General features: G+C 42.7%; 1 protein-coding gene across 2 annotated transcripts in view; it reads right to left on the bottom strand.

Moving 5' to 3' along the window:
• Positions 1–2,368: 2,368 nt before the first annotated feature.
• The window catches only part of Dlg5l4 (discs large MAGUK scaffold protein 5 like 4), a 132,560-nt gene continuing 112,588 nt past the window's right edge, over positions 2,369–22,340 (bottom strand). Inside the window, exons 1-6 of one of the 2 annotated variants that reach the window (XM_063278795.1) lie at positions 6,174–6,437; positions 4,984–5,143; positions 4,375–4,518; positions 3,575–3,741; positions 2,758–2,863; positions 2,369–2,639 (exon numbers count right to left, since the gene is read on the bottom strand). In XM_063278795.1, the coding sequence (XP_063134865.1) occupies positions 2,799–2,863; positions 3,575–3,741; positions 4,375–4,518; positions 4,984–5,143; positions 6,174–6,300 (663 nt within the window). In that variant the 5' untranslated portion in view covers positions 6,301–6,437 and the 3' untranslated portion in view covers positions 2,369–2,639; positions 2,758–2,798. Of the gene's footprint in view, positions 2,864–3,574; positions 3,742–4,374; positions 4,519–4,983; positions 5,144–6,173; positions 6,438–22,340 lie in introns of those variants that run through there. The other variant, XM_063278797.1, reaches the window with a different exon arrangement.

Genomic DNA, 22,340 nt, shown 5'->3' on the forward strand with positions numbered 1-22,340 from the left:
GAAACATAAAACACTGGTTGCTCAGCTTTGATACTGCTGACTGCTGACGTGGCCAGGGGCCATCCGGTTCACCAAAGGCTCAGCCAACAGTTGTCTCTCCACTCAATAAAAGTCAAAGAGTGGCCCAGCTCCAAAACCAAATGTGTGCCCACATTGCAATGGCTCCGGTACTGTTTCACCTCAGCTGCGGAGATCTCAGGATCCATGAGTGTCCAGCACGCACACACCCGAAAGAGACAGTCTTAGGGGTCGTAGGCAGCACTGAGGGTGGTGAGCCTCTGCCTCACGGCTCAACGGCCCTGACCTTGGCATTGTTTGGGCACAAGAGAGCAAAGTGCTGGGGACAGACAACCTGCAGTCTACCATGCTGGAAGGGCATGACTAACACTGATTGATCACATCCATGTGACTACTGAAGCTTTTCCTGCTCTCTGTAGTGGTGACCTTACAGAAACCATGCACACCCGGTTTAGACTGTATTAAAGTAGCCACCATTTCAGGGTTCCCTGCAAGGTGCCATGGGACAGTAGTAGCATGAGTCTGCATGTATCTCGACAGTTTTCACTAGGGACTACACACACACACACACACACAAACACACACATACACACACACTTACTGACATGGTGCACATTCTTTGCACACAGAAGAAAGTGAGTAGTAGTGAAAACACACCAATCATGGAATTGATGGAGGGAGCTGTGGGCGGAAGCTGGGGTTTAGAGTTACTTAAAGGCCCTATGCAGGCTCTCCTTTTGTTGGATTAGAAACTTCAACTGCAATGTGGTTCTTTATTTTCTTTCTCTAAAGCACAGAGGGCTAGGGTGTATCTCAGGGCTTTGAGCATGTTCGGCAAGTGCAGTCACACTGAATTAAATCCTAGGGCTGGAACCCTATTAATCTTCTACAGAATTATAGAGCAGCCTGGATGAAGACTCTCAGCTGAAAATGTGGACAACTCAAGACAGGTACTGGACAATGGCTGTCAGACTTGACTGAAGACTGGAAATGTTTTGCTATCTCACAGGAAAAGAAGGCCCCTCCCACTACACTGTACTCTAAGGACATTTTATTCAGGATAGGATGACATGAACTATTGTCTCATGTCACAGATGTCAGCACAAAGTATCCAAGGTATTGTATGCCAATGGTAGCATCAACAGAACAAAGCACACAGTGTCATGAAGACATAAATTATGAGTTTGTGTAGCAAGACCCAGGCCTCTTCCAGGTTCTTAGATAGTAACTGAGAACCTCAAATACGGTAGTGATGTGATAGTGTGGTGTAAATCTAGTTACAACTAGTTTTGACACAGATGACACTTTTTGTGTCATGGTCAGCTTATAATGAATGACTAGACCTAAGCATGAGAGTAACCAAATACTACATTGCTTCTCTAGCTGCTGAGCTTTTAAAAGCCCTGGGGTGACAGCAAGCTTTAGTGGACATACTGGATTGGTTCTTCTGTACTTTAACACTCTGAGTCACCTCCACTCTCAGTAAGTTAGATCAATTCCACAAATTGGAAATCAGTCACCTGGAAAAAATACATTCTCAATACGATCCCAGATTGGCCATGGAAAAAGGGCAGCTTGAACTGTCCCACCTAGGTTGGGCCTGCACAGGCCTGCTCTCCAAAAGAAACCTGTGTTCACAGCTGCAGGCTGCATTCACTATGGATGCTCTTGAGGTTCCTTCCTAAACTGCTTAGATTACAATAATTTTCTTGCTAACAATCAAAAAACTGATTATGCCAACCTGGCCTACAAGAAGCTAGTTTCTATTCTGTATTTTATCAGATGTGCAGAATACATATGGTCATCATTGATAACAGGTGAATGATCTGCTCTAATATGGACACTAAGTGATGCTGGAGGACGATCCTGACCCACAGTGAGCAGTGGGGACACCAGAGCCCTGTAGGGATGCCTGACAACCTAACACGTTGAGCACGCACAGCTCAGTAAGTTCCCTGTGAACACACATCTCCTGAGATCTCTCTATTTAATCATAGGTGATCCTGTCCACCTAATACAGCACCTCATGTGGAATAACAAAAGCCACCTGCAGGAGATGTGGTGATGACTCACAGGGTAGAGCACCTGCTGCTCTCTCAGAAGAACCACATGGACCCTAACAATTGGGTAAAGTGTGTCAGTGATTACATCATAAAGTGTGTGTCCGAGGAACAGCCACATTCTCCACACAAAAGACACTGTAACACTGAGTACCCCTTGGTGACTTTGAATTCACTTATTAGCCCAGGATCCATGGAACATGCAGAGATCCATGTGTAGCTGTCAGTTCTAAGTCCACAGGAGGGGACAGAACCCTTGAGTAAGAATGATGGTCTTAAGAGTCAAGAGATAGAATTCAATTTTTATTCATAACAAATACATTTTTACAACAAAACAGGATTAAAATGAATAAAAATATTTAAAAATATTTGAAAGTAAAAATAGTAACAAGAACATATAAATATGAAACAACAAAAAGAAAACTTCAATTAAAATCATAACAAAAATATTTCTAAAAGCATATTCTTAAGGAACATTTAGAAGCACAGATGTATTGCTGTTTCTCCTCTAGCCCACATAATGAAAGGCAGTCCCCCAAGTTGTCTCTCAAGTGCTGTTTTCTGAGAAGAAAGTAAGACTTCAATCAGTCAGGCTGGCTTAGTGGTATATAAATTTAGCGTCTCTAAGAAATGACAAATTAACTCAGAGGATGAATACTCATCCAAAAAATGTTGTTACCATTCAGGATGTTGGTCATCAGGGACTCCTGAGAAAGCAACTTATTCTTCAGGAAGCTCTCTTACTGCTGTGTGTCCAATTCCAGCTCTCTTGCACTTTCTGAGACCTGGGAGAGGAAGGCAGTTTTTCAGACACTGATTTGGTGGGGAAATGCAAGCCAGCTGTCAGAATGCTGCCTTCTACCACCTCAGTTCTATTGGACAGTCGACATGGACATTTTAAGTGATATCATTGTTGCTAACTCTGTGGGCAGGGCAAAATCTCCAGAGAGCCTCACAGTAATGTGGGCTGACAATATGGGACCCAGACTTATACCAGTGCAAAACAAGAACAGGGCAATGGCAAGAGACCTCATCAGGTTGCAGGAAGAAAGGAGATGTCCATATGTCACCAAGGATAAAGCCAATGACAAGTACTAATTTGACATTTGCACTTGGTTCTTATCCCAAAGGTGCTTCCTACACAAGAGATCACATGACCACAGAGTGTCATTGGTCAAAGAACCAAGAACTTGTTCAAAACTCTACATAGGATCCAATGTATCACATGGATATGCAATAATATGATATGTTATTCATCTGTCACCATTTCTAGACTGCAGCTTCAAAAAGAGCAGCAAAATATGCTTGCACAATAATTCAGTTTCTGAAAAGTGGTTAACTTCCCAGAATACTTGTGCATAGGCAGAGCAATGAACAATTCCATTACATGAGGTGGTTGGCTGGTTGTGAGTGTAAATTAGAAAGGTGGTAAGAGAAGCAAAGATGTATCAAATTGGCAAATTTTATCAGATATTGTTAAGCTAACAGGTCCCTACCTGATAATGCTGGTTCTGGCCGTTGATGGTCTTTATCTTTCTTGTTAAAGTCAACCAAATATTTCTGGTTCAGTGCACAATCAAGATGTACCTCCTTGCTCTCCTGCTTCAGTGGGACCAACTTCTTCCTACATGTGTTCTCCATCAGGAGCTGGCTGAGCAGGTTTCTGGAAATACAGTCTGCATAGTAAGATCATGCTGGCCCTTTCTCCCATTCCTACTCCCAAGTCCCACTAACTCTACCAGGTCCCAGATACCCATGAAGACTTAATAAAATGCATCTTGATACATATAAGGCTGCTGCACAAAACATAAAGAGTTAATTCGGGGAAGAATAAATTGTTTGCTTGGCCTGACACCAATTAGTGTCCACACCTCTGAGAAAGAACATGGATCCACAACTATCCATGAAAGCCCAATGCATGGGGGCAACATGAATTAGTACTGGGCCAACACCCTCAAAAGAGGTCAGTAGAACCAAGAGAAGGTCATGCTAACCATGTGGTCCACGCACTGAGTGTTGTAAAACCTGGTGTGACACCATAGGTCCAGGTCAGCCTAATAAACTTCTGCTGACTTCAATCAGTGCTGTTCTCTCTAGAGCCTTTTGAAGATGCCTCGACAATCCTGGGATGAGGAACAGTCTTTTATGGAACTGAAAACTGAGTCCTAATGACCCTGGAACACTGATGGGTAAATAGCACAAGAGATAGAACCAGAGCTGAAGACCGTCCAATCCAGAACAAAGAAAGTCAGAAATGGCCATTCCACAAGTGATAGCCTTTCTGACCAGGACTTACCTAGAGAAGGTAATCTCCTTCTTCAGCTTATGGTTGTTCTCATGGACCTCAGTGTTCTCCATCTCTAAGTTGTGCAGAATTGACATGACCGCCTCCTCCATTCTCTCCAGGTCTTCATAATATGGATTTGGCCTGAAGTGTGACCTGGCCCCAAATGATAGAATACAATGAACATCGGCATTTAGGAATATATGAACTCAGGGTGGGTCCTAAATTACCCCAGGCTGCTGCCTGGATCTTCCAGCACTCAGTCACCTGCCTAGCAAGTACAGAGACTCACCATAAACTCACTGCAATTACAATCTTGCAAAGCCACCAGCTGTCAAGGGCTTTGCAAATGCACACTGGGAACTCACTCTCCCTGACTTTATCCCTGAATTCTTCATTCAGACCACAAGTTCTGCTTTAAAATAAATGGAAGCAGATGAGTCCATTTTCAATCTCACTCCTCAGGAAGGGTCATGTTCTGAATCTCCACTATATGGGAGGTGAGGTTTAGCACAGGGTGGTTAGGGAGGCACAGCTTTCTAGAACCCAAAACCTTAATAGGATAAGAAGGTGACCTTGCAGACCCAGGAATGAAACAAGAGCATTTGGAGCGATTCATACCTGTTCTTCATGGATCTCTCTGTCAGAAACCTCAGGCGATCTCTCAGGTCATTTCTCTCCTCGGTAATGAGCTGCAGCTCTTTAATCAGCCTCTCCTTTTCCTTCTTGGCCTGATTCTCGCTTAGTTCAGTGCCAGGGGATGATGTTTCTCTCCCAGCGTCTGTAGGTAGAAGAACACAAGTGAACCTGCATGGGGAGAATGCATAGAGTGTTCATAGACCTCAGTGAGGCCTAAACAGGAGAATAAGCCAGGAACCCAGTGTCACTGCTAGGCGATTGGTCTATGCTTAAGAGGCCTCCTCAGTGGATCTCAGTTCTCCCACTACTCTATAGATACCAAGAGACATAAGCAGCCAGGTGTTCCCTATGCCGGACATCACGTGCTTACATGTACCACGGAGATGGCTTCTCCAGGATTATCATCAGCTGAACAGGGTACAGCTTGGTTTCAGGACCCTCACTCCTGTGGCTTCAGAACTCAGATGATAAATTCACCATCCAGAAAACTTGAGTGATTGGAGACACTCAGATGCCCTACCCTGATACTCTAAGCCAACAACTTTGGATTTAAAACGCATTTCCGGGGAGGATATGTTCAACAGACTTATCAGTGTCTCTATGTGAAATACCAAATGCCCCAGAAGTGCGAATAGGGTACAGGCTGAATCTTGGTCTACACGATCCAAATAGTTTTGGTATTTTAGAAACATGTTTGTAACACACACTCTAATATATAAAGCTAACGATGACCCTGCCAGTTAGAAGAAATCAGAGAAGGTCTAAGAACATAAGGTTATTGCCTGGAGCACAATCTCTCCCTGTTACTACTGTCAGATACCCACTGTATTTAAAGAAGCAATGATAGTGAAATACATTGCTGCCCTGTCTAAACTCAGAAAAGGTGGACCCTCCATGACCACTGATGGTGTTATTATATCAATGTAACAGAACAAATGAACTGAAAAGTAAAGACCAGAAGTCCACAGTATAATAGCATTGGCCTTACCATATCCTCCCAGTGGGGATGGGGAAACTAAAGTTCTGAAATCCTGACTTTCAGGAATTGTGATATTCATGGAAATTCAATTCCTTTTCAGATGCTCCAGTTGTTGTGGCCCATTGCTAGAAAGGTCAGTGTAAGCCTGCAGCCACCCTGGCAGGAAGCTCAAAATACACTGCCCAGAACTTACTCCACATTCCCCAGAAGTGCTGTCTTTGTCCATCATTACTTTGAGATGAAAGGCCAGACTCCTTCACTCTAGTCTCTCCAGAATCGACGTTCCCCCTCCCAAAACGCTTGCGAAGACAGGAAAACATGTCTTAGCTTGTAACTGCCAGACTCAGACTGAGAGAAACTAGGGCACTGGTTGTCACTACAACACTGGTGACATCACAGAGGATGCCAGAACTCTCTAGGAGACAATAGAATGTCCAAGAAGGGACAGCAGATGTCATGGGGAGCAGACTTTGCCTCCCTGCTAATAATCTCCCTGTACTGAGCATAAGCTGAGGTGCCCTTTCCAGGAGACTTTCCTGGGGCAGAGTCACTGAGCATCTCCTGCTTCCGAAGCCAAATTTTCCTCAAGGCTTGATTATAAAAAACCTTAGTAATTCCTATGCATCTAAATGAATGTTTCCTTTCAAATCTTTCCCAAAAAATGTCTCATCCTAACTCAAATTGTCCTCATTCACCAATGTTAGCCATTAAAACTTCCTGATATTTCACACCAGCTTGAATATGCAGTCAAAAGTTCTCTTGTCTCATTATGTACAGGTGCTTTATATCACATCAAGAAATAGTCTACATGGTAGGTTACAACATGCGTGTGTATTAGGGGAACACTCATGAAGTCATGTGCTTAGCAATCGACAATTGCCAGAAAATTCCTTAGGAGAAAGAGTTGAAGTCTTTAAGGTGCTAGGAAAAGTGTGGAGACCAGTTGGCAGAGGAAAATGCAATATTGGAGACACCAGTGAAGGGAACCTCATGCTGCTTGTGGGGTTCTGCTCTCTGCACCAATGTCGCTAAAGGAGCACTGATCACAGGCCTGAGTAAGATGTACCATGAGCTTCTATCAGAAAAATAAAATAAACAAGAGATATAGAGGGTACACAGAAATGTCTAAAATGAGGCTATAAACATCATTAAGTGGATAGAGCAAGGTCCCAGCACCTGTACACTGGGAAATGGCCACCACACCAAACACAAAAGTAGTAACACATTTATCATAGTAAAACACATTTATAATAGTAAAAAATGAATACTTTATAGAATGCACCCACTAACACTGATTGATCACATCCGTAGTTCAAATTTTGGGGGCAAATTCATGGCCTTAACTACCTTTGTCTCAACTTATATAGCAAAAAATAAGAAAGAACGAGAAAAGACAAAGTCAAAACTAAAAGCTCAAGCTTCTCATATGAGGATTGCAGGAAGTGTTATATGGGAGTCAGTTCTGATTAGGCCATTTTAGATAGAACAGTGCATAGTGACCCTTAATGTGATGGGCCCTATATAAAGCTTTTTGCAATATTGGAATTTTAACAAACCTCATCCAGTATGTACGGAAGAGGCAAAGATGTGATCACCATGTCCTTACTCTGTATCAGGTTATTTTTCTGCATCCTTGATTGTCAGGCATAGAACAGCAACAATCTGAAATAGCTGGTAGACATGGAAAAACATGGGTAAAAGTATAGTTGTGGGTTACACACCTCAACTGTGAAAGGCTAATGCTGTGTGCACAGTCCTTGGAGGCCACTCTTTTAAGCCTAATTATTTCAAACTGAAAGGAGGTTTATCTGAGCTCAAGGTGATCCTGGCCAGCCAGGTAGAGGGCAACATGTGATACTTGAGACCCTGTTTTAAACCAGCACAGAAATCCACACTTCATTCAAAGCATCATCTACGAATTCTCGATTATTTACCATTCTCTCCCTACCAGTCGTTCTGTTTGGAATGGTAGAAAACAACTGGAACTGATCTTTCTATTTTAAGGACCTTGATCTCTCTTTTTTTAGGTCCACATTAAGAGTGCATACAAATGGACATCACCATCTGAACATCTTAGTATTATCTACTCTGTATATATAGCATAATACTGTGCCTATGACAGTCTTAAGCTTCCTTGAGTGTAGTTGCCCCATCAAGAAGTGTGAAGTTCTGAGTTCAAACCCCAGTGATGCTTTAAAGGGACTAGAAGAAAGCCATCAGAGATACTCCACTTCTTTGTCCTTAGATTAAATCAAGTTGACACAATGTGAACCTGGTGGGCTACTTAACCAGCATCTTTCTCCCAACCCCACTTCCACGAGTTCAGTCCATGGCAGAATTCATCCCCCACCATCCTAAATATTTCTTTATATATTTCTACAAGAGCCAGGTTTCTTTTTTTTTAATAGAATTAGTTGTAGGCAATCAACTGCTGCCCTATGTGAGAAATGATTAGTATCTATTGCAACTTACCACAGTGTATTTGTGTATACAAGTACATTATTGGAAATCCAGCATTACTGAGGGATTGGAAACCAGTGCTGTGGCCTTGCCTTTCTGTGCCTAGTCCTGGCTCACAGGCAGCAGGGGGCAGACCTTGAGTTCCTCTTCAGGGACAGAGTGATGTTGAATGGGCACTGAGCAGGCAGAGAAACACAGCTGAGGCAGCTCCTTTCAGTTATTAAACACATCATCTCCTTCCGATCTTAAGGGCTATTGCTGAGGTCTTGCCCCCATACCTACCTTAATAGCAGTGAATTTGTTACACAGCAGCCAGCTCTTTCCTATTGCTCTGTAATACGCCTCCACATCATGGATGCCAAGAAAAACACTAACAAAGAACAAAAAATTCTGACGTTGAACTGTGTGGTGCTGGTCACATACCCTGTTATGTTCTGTATGTTATGAGGTTTGTTAATCTTAACAAGTTCCCCAAGTGTATTCTTCACATAGGACCCAATAGATTCAAGGAAAATAGGAACAATTATGTGTAAAGTGGCCTGAGTCAGGGCCCACAGACCGAAGCATTTCCAACACTTGTGCACCAGCCCATGTGGATTTTGCAATGAGCGGGGCCTAGCAATGTCCAGTACACAGTTGTGAGCTGTTGCTCTGGTTGAACTGTATTGGTGTGTGCATTAATAAACTACACCTATTTAAGTGAATTCAGTGTCCTGTGGTTTGAATCCAGACCCCTTGACACCAGGTCTTCCCTTCTGCAGCACTCGGGAAAAAGGCTAAGTTTAGGAAAGGTGACCTCTTGTCATAAGTTATGTGACAAGAGGGATGGTGAATGATCCCTTGTGATAAGAATCAAGGTTTCCTCTGTGGTATTTAGGTCTATACTGGCCCTGTGCAACAGCTTCAAGAACCCATTTCTGATTTTCCTTGGGATTCCCGTGATGATGCACTCAGACAGGATTGGAAACAACCAAAACGGTGGTCAGACTTGATTTATAAAATGTAGGTAACATTGCAAACTTATGTTGTAGGATATTTGATCATATTGTCATCCCCAATATTGTGTTATTTACTTAGAAAAATACCTTCTGGCTGTGTAGTTCAGGACTAGCACCAATATTTAACCCTAGAGCTATTTTTGTTTGTTTGTTTGTTTTTTGTTTTTGTTTTTGGATGAACAAGTACTTTCCTATTTTGTGGCCCAGCCCTATCTCTTACTTCTTTGCACAGTCATAGAGAGACCTCAAACATATACTCAGACAAAGCCAGGGGAGTGTATAAAAGGGCCTAAGGCAATACCACATAATGACATTGAAAGTGGGCGCTCTTCTTCATGCACGCCTCCAGCTCTCCTGACATCTACATGAATTATAACTCCTAATGCAGTGTAAATGATGTCTGCACTATTGCTGAAGGAATCATGAGAATAACAACTGTAAACATTCCACCATGGATAGAATTTGTGGAAAGAGGCAACTGGCAGCCAATGAGAGGGCTCTACAGTTAAAGGGGCTTGCTGTCAAGTCTGATGAGCTTGACTCAATCCCCAGGACCCACGTGGTAAAAAGGAGAGAACCAAGGGACAAGCTGTCCTCTGGCTTCCACTCATGTGCTTACATGTATGTGAGTATATATGTATATGTCTGTATGTACGTGTGGATATGAATGTGTGTATGCATGTATGTGTATACGTGTATATGTATATGTGTGTATATGTCTGTCTATATGTGTGTATAGGTGTATTTGTATGTGTGTATATGTATTGTATGTGTGTGTATGTGTGTATGTATATGTGTATGTGTGTATGCATGTATGTGTGTATGTGTGTATGTGTGTGTATGTATGTGTGTATGCATGTAGGTGTGTATATATCTGTGCATGAGCATGAATGTGTATAGTCATGTATATGCATGTGTTTTCAGGTACGTGTATTCGTGTTTATGTACGAATGTATGTGTGTATATGTATGTATGGACACACAAACACACACAATGTTAAAACATAAAAAGCTCCTTGGAGTATTCACCGTGCCTGGATAAGTGGTGACCATGTGGGGGAAACACATGTCCATGTAAGCACACCTGTTCACGTGCACTGAGCAATGCCCAGCCTGGTCTTGAGCTCACTACCTGCCCAACGATGAGTTTCTGCCCACCTGGTCTTCTCAGAGCCAGGCGACGATTGTTCCTGCCATTCCAGTTCTGTTCCAGTTTCTCATGCCACAAACCTTCTAGCTTGAATCGCACCTACTGACGCAGGAACCTAACAGCCTCCAACCCAGTGAAGTAAGTAAACTTCTTCCTGACATCCTCAGGCTTGGTGTCCCCCATGAGTCACAGGGAGGAAGGATGGCATGCACCAAGGAGAAGGGCCATGGGCAAGGAAGACAGGATCATAAGTCAGTCATCCCTGACACCAGCAAAGTGTGTGCTTCAGAGCTGGCTCTGCTCACTCTTGTCCCAGTGGCAGGACTTAAGAGTGGTGCATACCTGTCACCCAGCGCTCAGAGACGTCTGAGGCATGAGAACCAGGAGTTCATGGCCATCGTAACTAATGGTGAGATCAAAGCCAGCCTGGGCTGCATGAGACTCAGTCTCAAAGCAGGCAAGGAGGAACTTGCTATATTTGAGCAAGGAAGCTGCCATCCTCCTGGGTTCTAAACATTCACTGCAATACAGAAAGATGCTAGGGCTAGTGTGGCAGAAAGTAGGAGACAGAGAAGCCAGGTTAACCCTCACTAATCTTCTCATGCTGTGTGAGCTATGAGTAGATGGTGCCCTATACACTGTGGACAGGATGGTCTCTCAGACAGTTCAGAAAGCCATGGAGGACTCCAGCAATTCTCCACTTGGGTGTCACTTGAGTCTTATATGTGTGTGCTTACAAGCCAAAACATAAAATCCATAGGTGACTGTGTGAATTCAACATGGCCCAGCCATGTGCTGGAATATTATTCAGCCTTACATAGGATTCAGATTCTGATCCTTGAACAGGAATGAGAATGGTAGCCATTCTCCTAAGTCAGACCTCCAGGCAGTGCAAAGACAAACTAACACTGTATGACACCACTGAGGGCTGCAGTGTCACCAGTTATATAAAGACAGAAAGCAGGAAGGTTTACAGAGCCCCAGGGGTGACATGGAGGGGGGAGGTTGGAGGGTAGGTGTGTAAGTGGGACTGAGCCTCAGAGGAATCAGACATGGCTGCAGAATATGCATGTGGTTGCCTCCCATACCTGTGGGTGCTGCCTCCTCAGAAAGGCAAATACAGCAAAAGAAAGGACCAGAGGGGACAGGCTCTGACCTCCTGTAGACACACACAAATGACGTGACAGAATGTGCACACTGCTGCCTTGCTGCAGGAGCAGTTGAGCTTCCAGAAGGGTTGAAAGAGGCTGGAAGGGCTGAGCATGGCACTGAGTTCAAGGACATAGCTTTAGGTCCTGGGGAACCTACGGTGCCCAGGCCCCATCCTGCTGATACTGAGGGACACAGCTGACATTCAGGGTGATGGCTGGGCTGGGCTGGGGAATAGGTGTCCACTCTCACCTGCTCCAGCTTGAAGATGTGCTGGGTGAAGTAGGACTGCAACTACTTGTTGGATTCATTGATGCAAATCTGCTGGAAGCTATTCTGTTCAAAGTCCTCAAATCTGAAAATGGCCAAGACACCAATGGGCAAGCACTGGGAGACAAGGTTTTGATATAGCCGGGGCCTCCTGGGAAGACTAGCCCTCCTGAGAGGAGTTGCAGCAGAGGGGTGTGTTTTCCTGACCTGTTTGGTACCCAGTGTTTTTTTACCAAGGGTTCCTTTATTACTTCTTGATGGAACCAGGCATGCACATATCCAGGAAGCATTGGGGTGGAACCTAGGCTTGGTGCCCACATGCTGGCATCGCTGAGGGTGAAGCCTAGCCTATCACACTTCCAGCAATGAGTGCAGATGCCTGGGTTCCTATATAATGGCGGTTCTTACCGTTCCTGAAATTGTGACTCTTTATTTCAGTTCCTCATGTCGTTGTCATCCCAACATAAACTTATTGGAGAGCTACTTCATAAGTGTCACTTTGTTACTGTGAGTAACTGTAATGTAAATGTCTGGTGTGCAGGAGCTCTGATGTAGAACCCACAGATTGAGAGCAGCTGCTGTAGAGGATGAGAGTCCCCTGCCAGCCCTGGTGTTTGCAGAGATCCCGTGGGTTCCTAGTCTCCATGGCTTTCCCAAGGACAGGGTTTATTCTTGGCCGTCTCAGGGCCTGGGACCTCACAGAAACAGCCTCTCCCATGTCCTTCCTGTTGAGAGTGTGGTTGGTCCTCAGCACAGTCCAGTCAAACAAGGCGCGGTATAGACACTTGGCCAGGGGTCTCCTGCAGTTATGGCCTCTGGACAGAGGGGTTTCTTACCTGGGGTGGGGCAACCGTGCCAGGTACAGGCAGTGATGCTCAGAGTCAAGACCTAGTTTGTCTTATTTTCATAGACAAAGTTGCCCAGGCTGGCCTCGAACTTGCCGTGTAGCCAAGGATAATTAAACAACTGATCCTACTGCCTCTACCCCCCATGGCCTGGCATTGCAGATGAGTGTCACCAGAGCTGGCTTGTCACAGCTGCTATACGGCTCTAAGTCAGGGGCCTCATGTGCAGGAGTTTTATGACTGTGCCATCCCAACCCCGCAACCAGGGTTTTCACCTTTCTCCTGCTGAAGTCTGCTTAATCCTACCCTGGCCCCAGGACACAGCAGCTGTGGGAGACTCAAAGTCTGGGGCTTCAGCACAGCATGGGTACACAGCATGGCATGCAGCCTACACGGCTGTGAAAAAGCCAAGGAAGTGCTTCTCAGCTCACCCCCTGTAGGAGTGTCTAGCCCATCCTTCTCTCCATGGACGCAGACATCTGCTTCCAACTGCCCGACATGTCCCTCTGGTTTTGACTTTCCTGGATACCATGTCAATGCCACCACACAGAGTGCTGCCTCTACTGGGGACACTCACACAACCTCTCTGGGGGACATCTGAGCCAAGCAGGGATTGGGTGCACTGCAGAGAGGTCAAGTCATGTCGTGAAGTACCTTGTCCCACAAAGGCTCACTGTTCAGGGAGTTGACTGGAAAAGTAAGCTTATGCCCCTGGGCAGGCTCCCCATAGGGAGTGTCCTACACCCTGCCATCAGGTCTATTCCTGGTGCCATGCAAATTCAATTTGCAAGACCCAATGCTCTGGAAATGTCAAGAGCTAACGGAAATGTACCAGGAAGTGCACACCACAGCAAAGGGAGAGGATGGCACAGAGACCTATGCTATGGGTTAAAGGGCACGGAAAGGCCACCTTGAGCACAGGGGTCAGTCACCTCTTTCACAAACAAGGCAAAGGTCAATGCTCTCAGCTCTGGGAGCCTAAAGGGCTCTGTGGCTCCTAAGCCCTGCAGCTGCAGCCAGAAGCAGCACTGAACAGGATGTAAATGCTGAGTATGGCGATGTCAATAAAACTTTATTTACAAAACCAAATTGTTGGTAGTGGTGGTGGTGGTGGTGGTGGTGGTGGTGATGGTGGTGGTGGTGTCGGCGGACTGGTTCATTTCAAAGCATGCTGGAGTGGCATGGCCACTGAGCATCGGGAAACACAGAAAGGAATGCGACCGGACGCAGGGCTCCCAACACCCTAGACATCGACCTATGGCACTGGAACAGGGTCCCTGAAGGTAAGTCTGGACAGTCAGATAAGGTAAGTACAATTTATTACAAGGAAATGGGACAAGATAAATCTTCTCTTCATCTCGCTATGCTTAAGCATCTTTAAGAGTGCAGGGAATTCATGTCTATCAGTCTGGTTTAGAAAAGTGTTTAGAGACAGCAAGAGTACACTCCATGGTTCCCTGACGAGGGTTCCAGGGATTCTGATATCTGGGTCAAAGTGAAAGTTAAGGAGAAAAAGGCTGTCAGGCAGGGCAAAAAGATTCCAATTTCTGGTCTCTTTGGGCTGTAATTTTTACTGTGTTCAAGGCCATGAATGCAGACAGGGTAATAACGAATACAGAACAAGAAGCTAGAGCTTCATTAAGACAAAACGAAAGTTTTGCCCTCTGCACCACTGCCTGAAGCAGGTTTTTCTAAGTCTTTTCCCGAGGATGGCATGTTGACCATTAGATTCACAGGATGATAATGACGAATTCACCTGCTTTTTCTTTTCCTATAATTAGGCCAGCATCGATTCAAGGTGTGGCCCAACCGACTTATTATAAAGGATGATACTGGTTGGTTGAAAAAGGTAGTAGCTTTCTATGAACCATATATTAAGTTTTTATGTATATTAAAATTAACATTGGAAAGAACAATGGTAGGAGAGGTAGCTGGAGGACAACTGCTGCAAATGCTTGCTTTTGAAAATGCTAATTAAGAGTACAGGAGAGCATTATTACCTATAAAGTAGGCTGGGGATATTAATGCTTATATGAAGGCATGCAAGGGTATCTTTTCTGAAAATGGAAAGATGCATATTTGGCACGTATTGATCCAGATAGAGTTATTAAATTATATGTTTAAATACTCTTGAATATCCTACAGGCACTTTCGCTCAGGATGAGTTGCCTTTAGAATGGGTTTATATTAAATAAAACTTTAACCAAACATTAACAATTAATGAGGAACAAATTTTTTTAATTATTCAGCAAGGCATACAAAGACCTGTTACTCTGTGAGGATATGATTGTGCTGCTATTGTTTTCCCATTAAGCAAAGATAAAGGGGAATATTTAATGCAGATGTCTGAGGTTTTTCAATTAGCCATGATTTCTTACACTGGAAATGTTGAATTTCATCCTCTCCATAGTAAATTGTGGGATTGCTTTAAAAAACAAAAAAAATTTGATAAATACACTAATTTCTGTTGATCCATTACCATCAGCCCTTACTGTGTTTACAGATGGCTCTAAGACCAAGATGGCATATTGGACCAAAGATTAATTTTGGGGACAAGAATCTTCTTTTGGGTCAGTACAACAAAATGAATTATTAGCGGTAATTAATGTATTCCAGGATTTTACTCATGATGTAAAAATATTATAGCTGAGTCCGCTTATGTTGTAGGAGTAGTACAGAATATTGCGACTGCTGTTGTTTCTACATCTAAGCCTATATTAAATGTTATTCTCACATATTAAAGGACTATTGTTATTATGAAACTCTAGAATATTCATTACACATACTAGATCACATTCAAAATTTCCAGAATCTTTAACACTTGGCAATCATATGGTAGATCAATTAGTGTCATTTGCTACCCCAGAAGAACACAGTCATAATCATGCCAATACAGGATATTTACATATTAAATATAAGATTCCCTATTCTCAAGCCAAACAAATTATTGCTAATTGCCTATGTGTCAGTCTTCACGTATAAAATGTATTCCATCTCAAATTAATCCCAGAAGGATGCAACTTAATACATCGTGTCAGATCGATATAACCCATATTTCTGAGTTTGGTCGCCTTTCACATATAGATGTAAGCATAGATAATTTTTCAAAATTTATGTGGGCTACACCATTGCCAGGAGTACGCACTGCTCATGTTATACAGCATCTATTGGAAACTTTTGCTGTTATGGGACTGCCTTCTAAAATTAAAATTGATAATGGACCAACATATATTTCTTATCAATATAAACAATTTTGTCAACGATATCATATTGTACATATTACTGGTACAGAACACAATACACAAGGACAAGCTTTTGTTGAAAGAATTCACCATATCCTGAAATGACAAATTATAAAATTAAAAAGGGGGAAAAGAGATGGCCTTATGCAACCTGAATGGAGTTTGCAGACCAGTCCCAGGGCTATATTGGCACAAGCATTATACGTTATTAATTTTCTTAATTTACCACAAGGTGAAGTTATATCAAGAGCCAATAGACACTTTGTTGAACTTCCCCCAAGAAGGCATGGAAAAGACAGTATGGATAAAAATTGCCCGGGATGCTGAATGGCAGGAAAGGACATCATTGTATATAGGGGAGAGGGTTTTGTCTCATTACAGGATGGGAGACTATTCTGGTTACCCGGGAGATGGATCCAAGCACAGAATAATAAGAACTGCTCCCTACCCTCAAAGGAATCCAGTTAAACCAGCTACATTTTCTCCTGATGGATGTTCTCAGGAGATGAGGAGGTGTCCTCCATTACTGAGGCCCTGGCTTCTCTTAGTGTCCACAAACAACAATGGATAAGGATCCGTGCAGTGACAACCCTATTACCTATGTGGGGTCAGGTGAAGCGATTAAGCACTGAAAGGAATAATTTTGTCTCCTTCAGGAAAGTCCTTTACGGCTGAGCACTTATTCTTAGCAATGTGTGTTTTACTCATGGTTTCTTCTGCTGCGGACAATGCCAGTTATCGGGCTTATATTGCTTATCATGATGAAATCCTACTACTTTTCTGTTAGTAAATATATGGATAATGACACAGAACATGATTGGAAGTTAATTCAAGCCTATTTAGAGGGTAATGAAAGTGCTTCAAAAGTAATTAATGCCTTGAAATATGATGTTCGAATGTCTTTTGATAAACAGCTAGAAGATATGGAATAGCGAAATTATTGGCTGATCAATTGACAGGATTAGATCCCAAGGCTTGGCTTCAAAGGATTTTCCATAGCATGGGAGGAGCTAGTTTTGCCATAATCTTATGTACATTATGTATTATGTTGCTTTATTTTTACATGACTAAACCCCTACAAGGACCTTTAGCTATGTTATGTAAAGTGTTACTTTAAAACAAAAGAAAAAAGAAGGAATTGTTACAACATAGAGATGCAGCTCCCAGGCAGGGTCAAGAAAGGCCTGGTGCCAGATTCAAGTAGGGGCTGGAATGCCGCCCTGGAGAAGAAAATGTTTTTCTCACTTGGCCTTAAATTATGTTCTGCTGTGTCCCGTTTTGTGGAAGTGGTTCTAACGCTCTCTTGGTAATGGTGAGTATATTTTGATTATAATAAGAGAGGTTATTTGTTATATGAATATTTTTAGAAGAAGCTTTCGTTTATTCGTCTTTCTTTGTTTAATCTTCCCTCATTGTTCCTGGTATCCAGGGAATAATGATCTTATGGTATCTTGACACAATGAAAATTGTAGTAATGCATATTCTTAGCTTAATAAGGATTAATAAAGCTTACAACTGCGTGCAGTTTCTTATGCCTTTGCTCTGCACCCCCTGTGTCCTGGGGGTATGCGACCATACCCAGGGCCCCAACTCACTACACATTGACAATGGGTCACCGCACAAAACACAGAAGCATCTACCTTAGTCAAAAATGGACATTTTATTGAATGCACACACTAACACTGATTGATCACATCCATAGCTAAGATACTAGGGGCAGATCCGTGGCCCAAAATACATTCTTCTAAACCTATGAAGCGAAAGAAAGAAAGAAAGAAAGAAAGAAAGAAAGAAAGAAAGAAAGAAAGAAAGAAAGGAAGGAAGGAAGAAGAAAAAACACAAAAAACTTAAGCTTCTCATAGGAACTTCGCAGGAAGTGTTGTCTGGCGGTCAGTTCTGATTATGCCATTTTAGATGAAACAGTGCATAGTGACCCTTAATGTGATGGGCCCTATATAAAGCTTTTTGCAATATTGGAATTTTAACAAACCTCATCCAGAACATACAGCAGAGGCAAGGATGTGATCACCATGTCCTTGCTCTCTATCAGGTTATTTTTATGTGTCCTTGATTGTCAGGCATAGAACAGCAACAATCTGAAATAGCTGGTAGACATGGAACAAAGTGGCTAAAACTATAGTTGTGGGTTACACACCTCAACTGTCAAAGGCTAATGCTGTCCTCAGAGACCTTGGAGGCCCCTCTTGTAAGACTATCTATTGGAAAGTGGAAGCAGGTTTATCTGAGTTCAAAGTGAACCGGGCCAGCCAGGGAGAGGGCAACATGGGATACTTGAGACCCTGTCTAAAACCAGCACAAAAACCAACCCTTCATTCAAAGCATCATCTATTAATTCTTTATTATTTACCACTTTCTCCCTACCAGCCTTTCAGTCTGGAATGGTAGAAAAGGACTGGGAATGTTCCTTCTATTCTAAGGACCTTGATCTCTCTTTCCTTAGGTCCACATTAAGAACACATGCAAATGGATATCACCATCTGAACAACTTAGTATCATCTACTCAGTATATCTAGCCTAATACTGTGCTGTGACAATCTCAAGCTTCCTTGAGTTTCGCTGAACTAGCAAGAAGTATGAAGTACTGAGGCCACACCCCAGTGATCCTTTCAAGGGGTTAGAAGAAAACCATGAGAGATGCTCCACTTCTTTGTCCTTAGATTAAATCACATTGACACAATGTGGGTGGACTATTTAACCAGACATGTTTCTCCCAACCCCACCTTTCTGAGTTCAGACCATGGCAGAATTCATGCCCCACCACCCTAGATATTGAGTTTTGTGATATGTAATTATTATTTAAACCTATGTATTAAATTTTGTCATTTTGTTAATTTTTGTGGTTTTCCCAGTCTTCTTTGATTAACTTTCCTAGTTTTATTAATTTATCCCCTGTGTTCTCTGGTATTTTGTCCTTCCCTTCAAACTAAAGTATTCCTTTTAGGATCCTCTACAGAGCTGTCTTACTGGTTACTCATATTTTGTTAAATTTATTTTTAGTATGCATTCGTCAGCACAGTAGCTGGGCAGCTGCCTGCCCTCCATGGTATCAGATCTACTTTCCAAACAATAACGCTCAACTCTTACAGGCTGTGTAGCATCTTGACTGTTTTTGTTCCACTTGGACAGCCCTCAGGACCAGGCTCTCCTCTCCCTTAACCATGGCTGCTGTCCTCTTCCTCTCTTCTCTCCATCACACATGTTCTTCCTTTATTCTCTGGCAGCTTCTTCTTCCTTCTTCCCTCCTCATGATCCTCTCTAGCAAAGCCCTCAAAGCTCCCCTCCCCCATCTCTCTGCTGTGCAGCTGTTGGCTGTTGGCTTCTTTATAATCACAGTTAACATGGAACAGGGTCAGTTATTTGGGGTTAACCAGTCCTGAGTTCCACAAATTAGCATTAAAATACAAGCAGAATTAGGCCAATCCACTACAGGGATTTTTGTTTGTTTGTTTGGTTGGTTTGGTTTAATTTTCATTTACCTTTTTACTTGTTATTTTATTTTTGGCTATTTTTTATTAATCGGTTATTTTATTTATTTACATTTCAACTGTTGTCCTGCTTTCCAGACTCCCCTCATCAAACCTTACATCCCGTTTCTGCTCAGCTTTGCCTATGTGACAGTGCTCCTGCACCCACACATATCCATCCCCACCTCACACCTCTAGGATCTGCCTTTGGTGGGGCTACAGGCCTCACCTTGAACCATAGAGCATCCTTGCATACAGTTTGGCTGGCAGTTTGGCCCCTGGGAGCTTGGGGATTAGGGAAATAGATCTGTTCAGATATTAAAGCCAATGTTTGCTGCATTCTCTTCTTTTTCTGGTTATAGGTGAAATTATGTTTGTGTGCTTCTCTTTTTTTAAATTATTGAGAGAAGATTAATTTCTTCGTTTTTCTTGGGTATAGTTTAGTTCATTGTCTTGGAGTTTTCCTCCTATTAGCCTCTGTTGTGCTTTCTTACAGAAAAGAATTCTTTAAATTTGGTTTTGTCATGAAATATCCTGGTTCCTCCTTTTATGGTGATTGATGATTATGCTGGATATAGGAGCCTGTGTCTGTATTACATCTGCCCAAGATTTTCTGACTTTTAGAATCTCTGTTGAGAAGTCTGGTGTAATTCAGATACGTCTCAATTTATTTGTTACTAGATATTTATACCTTACCCCTTTTAATGTTCTTTCTTGATCTGTGCATTTAGCGTTTTAATTATTATGTGAATGGAGGAATTTTTCTGGTACAAGTAGTTTGATGTTCTGTAGGCTTGTTGTACCTTTATTGCCTTTTCTTTCTTTACCTTATGAAAGTTTGCTGCTATGATTTGTTGAAGGTGTTTACTGGATCTATGAACTAGAAATCTTGATTCTCTTCTCTATCTATTATCCTTAGGTTTCAACATTTAATTGTGTCCTGAAATTCATGGATGTTTTGGATTCAGTAAACCATACATGTTTATCTGAGATGGGTGTTTTGTGCTTTGTGGGATGACCTCCTTGACCCCAGGCTGCATGAAGAATCTCAGCTGACAATGGGGACATAAATTATGAGTATGTGTAGCAAGGCCCAGGCCTCTTCCAGGTTCTTGGATATTAACTGAGAACCTCAAATACAGTAGTAATGTGATAGTGTGGTGTGAATCTAGTTACTCTTCTCTATTTTGATATAGATGACTCTTTTTGTGTCATGGTCAGCTTATAATGACTAGAAGACCTAAGCTTGAGAATAACCAAAGACTACATTGCTTCTCTAGCAGCTGAGCTTTTAAAAGCCCTGGTGTGACAGCAACTTTTGGTGGACATTCTGGATTATTCCTTCTGTACTTTAACTCTCTGTGTCACTTCCACCATGAGTAAGTTAGTTCAATTCCATAAATTGAAAATCCATCACCTGGAAGAAATACTCTTTTTTTTAAAGATTTATTTATTTATTTATCATATACAAGTACACCGTGACTGTCTTCAGACACACCAGAAGAGGGCATCAGATCTCATTACAGATGGTTGTGAGCCACCATGTGGTTGCTGGGATTTGAACTCAGGACCTATGGAAGAGCTGTCAGTGCTCTTAACCACTAAGCCATCTCTTTAGCCCAAGAAATACTTTCTGAATATGATCTGAGATTGGCCATGGAAAAAGGGTAGCTTGAACTGTCCCACCTAGGTTCTGGGCCTGCACAGGCCTGCTCTCCAAAAGAAACCTGTGTTCACAGCTGTTGGCTGGCTAAGAAAGATTTCACGAGACGTGATACACAGCCCTCGGACTTCTGCTCCAGTCATCTGCACAATTTTTCCCGGACGATATCCTCATACCTCCAGCAGGCGGGTGATGAAGCTGTCCACTCTCAGCTCCCCTTCAGCCATCTTGTGGGCACCAGACTCTCCTCCCTGCAGCAGGAACAAAGGCTTCTCCATGGTGGCTGCAGCAGCAGTGGTGGTTTGGCATTCTCACCTAGGAGGCCCTATGCCTTTCTACCCCAGTTCCAACTCACCTCAGGCCCGGGCCTTCCCCCCATCCACTTCCCACGGAGCAGGGAGAGCAGCACCCACTAGAAATAAAAGGGGAAGCCCTTGGTCCTGCCAAGAGTGAACCCCCAGTGAAGGGGCTTGTTGGGGGGGGAGGGTGGTAATGGTGGGAGGATGAGGAGGGGAACACCCATATAGAAGGGGAGGGGGAGGTGTTAGGGGGATGTTTGCCTGGAAACCCAGAAAGGTATTAACAATTGAAATGTAAATAACCCAATTTAATAAAGATGGAGAAAAAAATAGAAAGAAAAGGCACACATTTAAAACAGAAGAATATGGACCCTAATTTTAAACCACAGCTCTGTCAATTAACTATACCTTAAGGAAGCTCAGAAAAGCAGGCCAAACAATTAATATTTTCTCGGTTTAAGTAAATAATAATGTCCGTTTCTTGCTATTGTGGAGGGAATTAAATAGATAATATGTAATCATGGAAGTTTTGAAGTACCATCCATTTTTCTGTTCATTAAATCAATCTTACTCATTTCATTGATCAAATATGTATGTTTTCCATTTCATAGTTATATGTATAATAAAACCAGTATAAAAACCTTCAGAATATTCAGTTATTATAGATATTTGTCATTTCTTACAGAGGGCAACTATGATTGACTACACCCAATTCTATAAAAAACAAAACTCAGGAAACCTGGCCGTTGGCAGCAATGAATCAAGAAATATCTAGAATGGTGGGGCATGAATTCTGCCAA

This window comes from Rattus norvegicus, chromosome 19 (genome assembly GCF_036323735.1).
Source record: "Rattus norvegicus strain BN/NHsdMcwi chromosome 19, GRCr8, whole genome shotgun sequence".
NCBI classification, from domain to species: domain Eukaryota; kingdom Metazoa; phylum Chordata; class Mammalia; order Rodentia; family Muridae; genus Rattus; species Rattus norvegicus.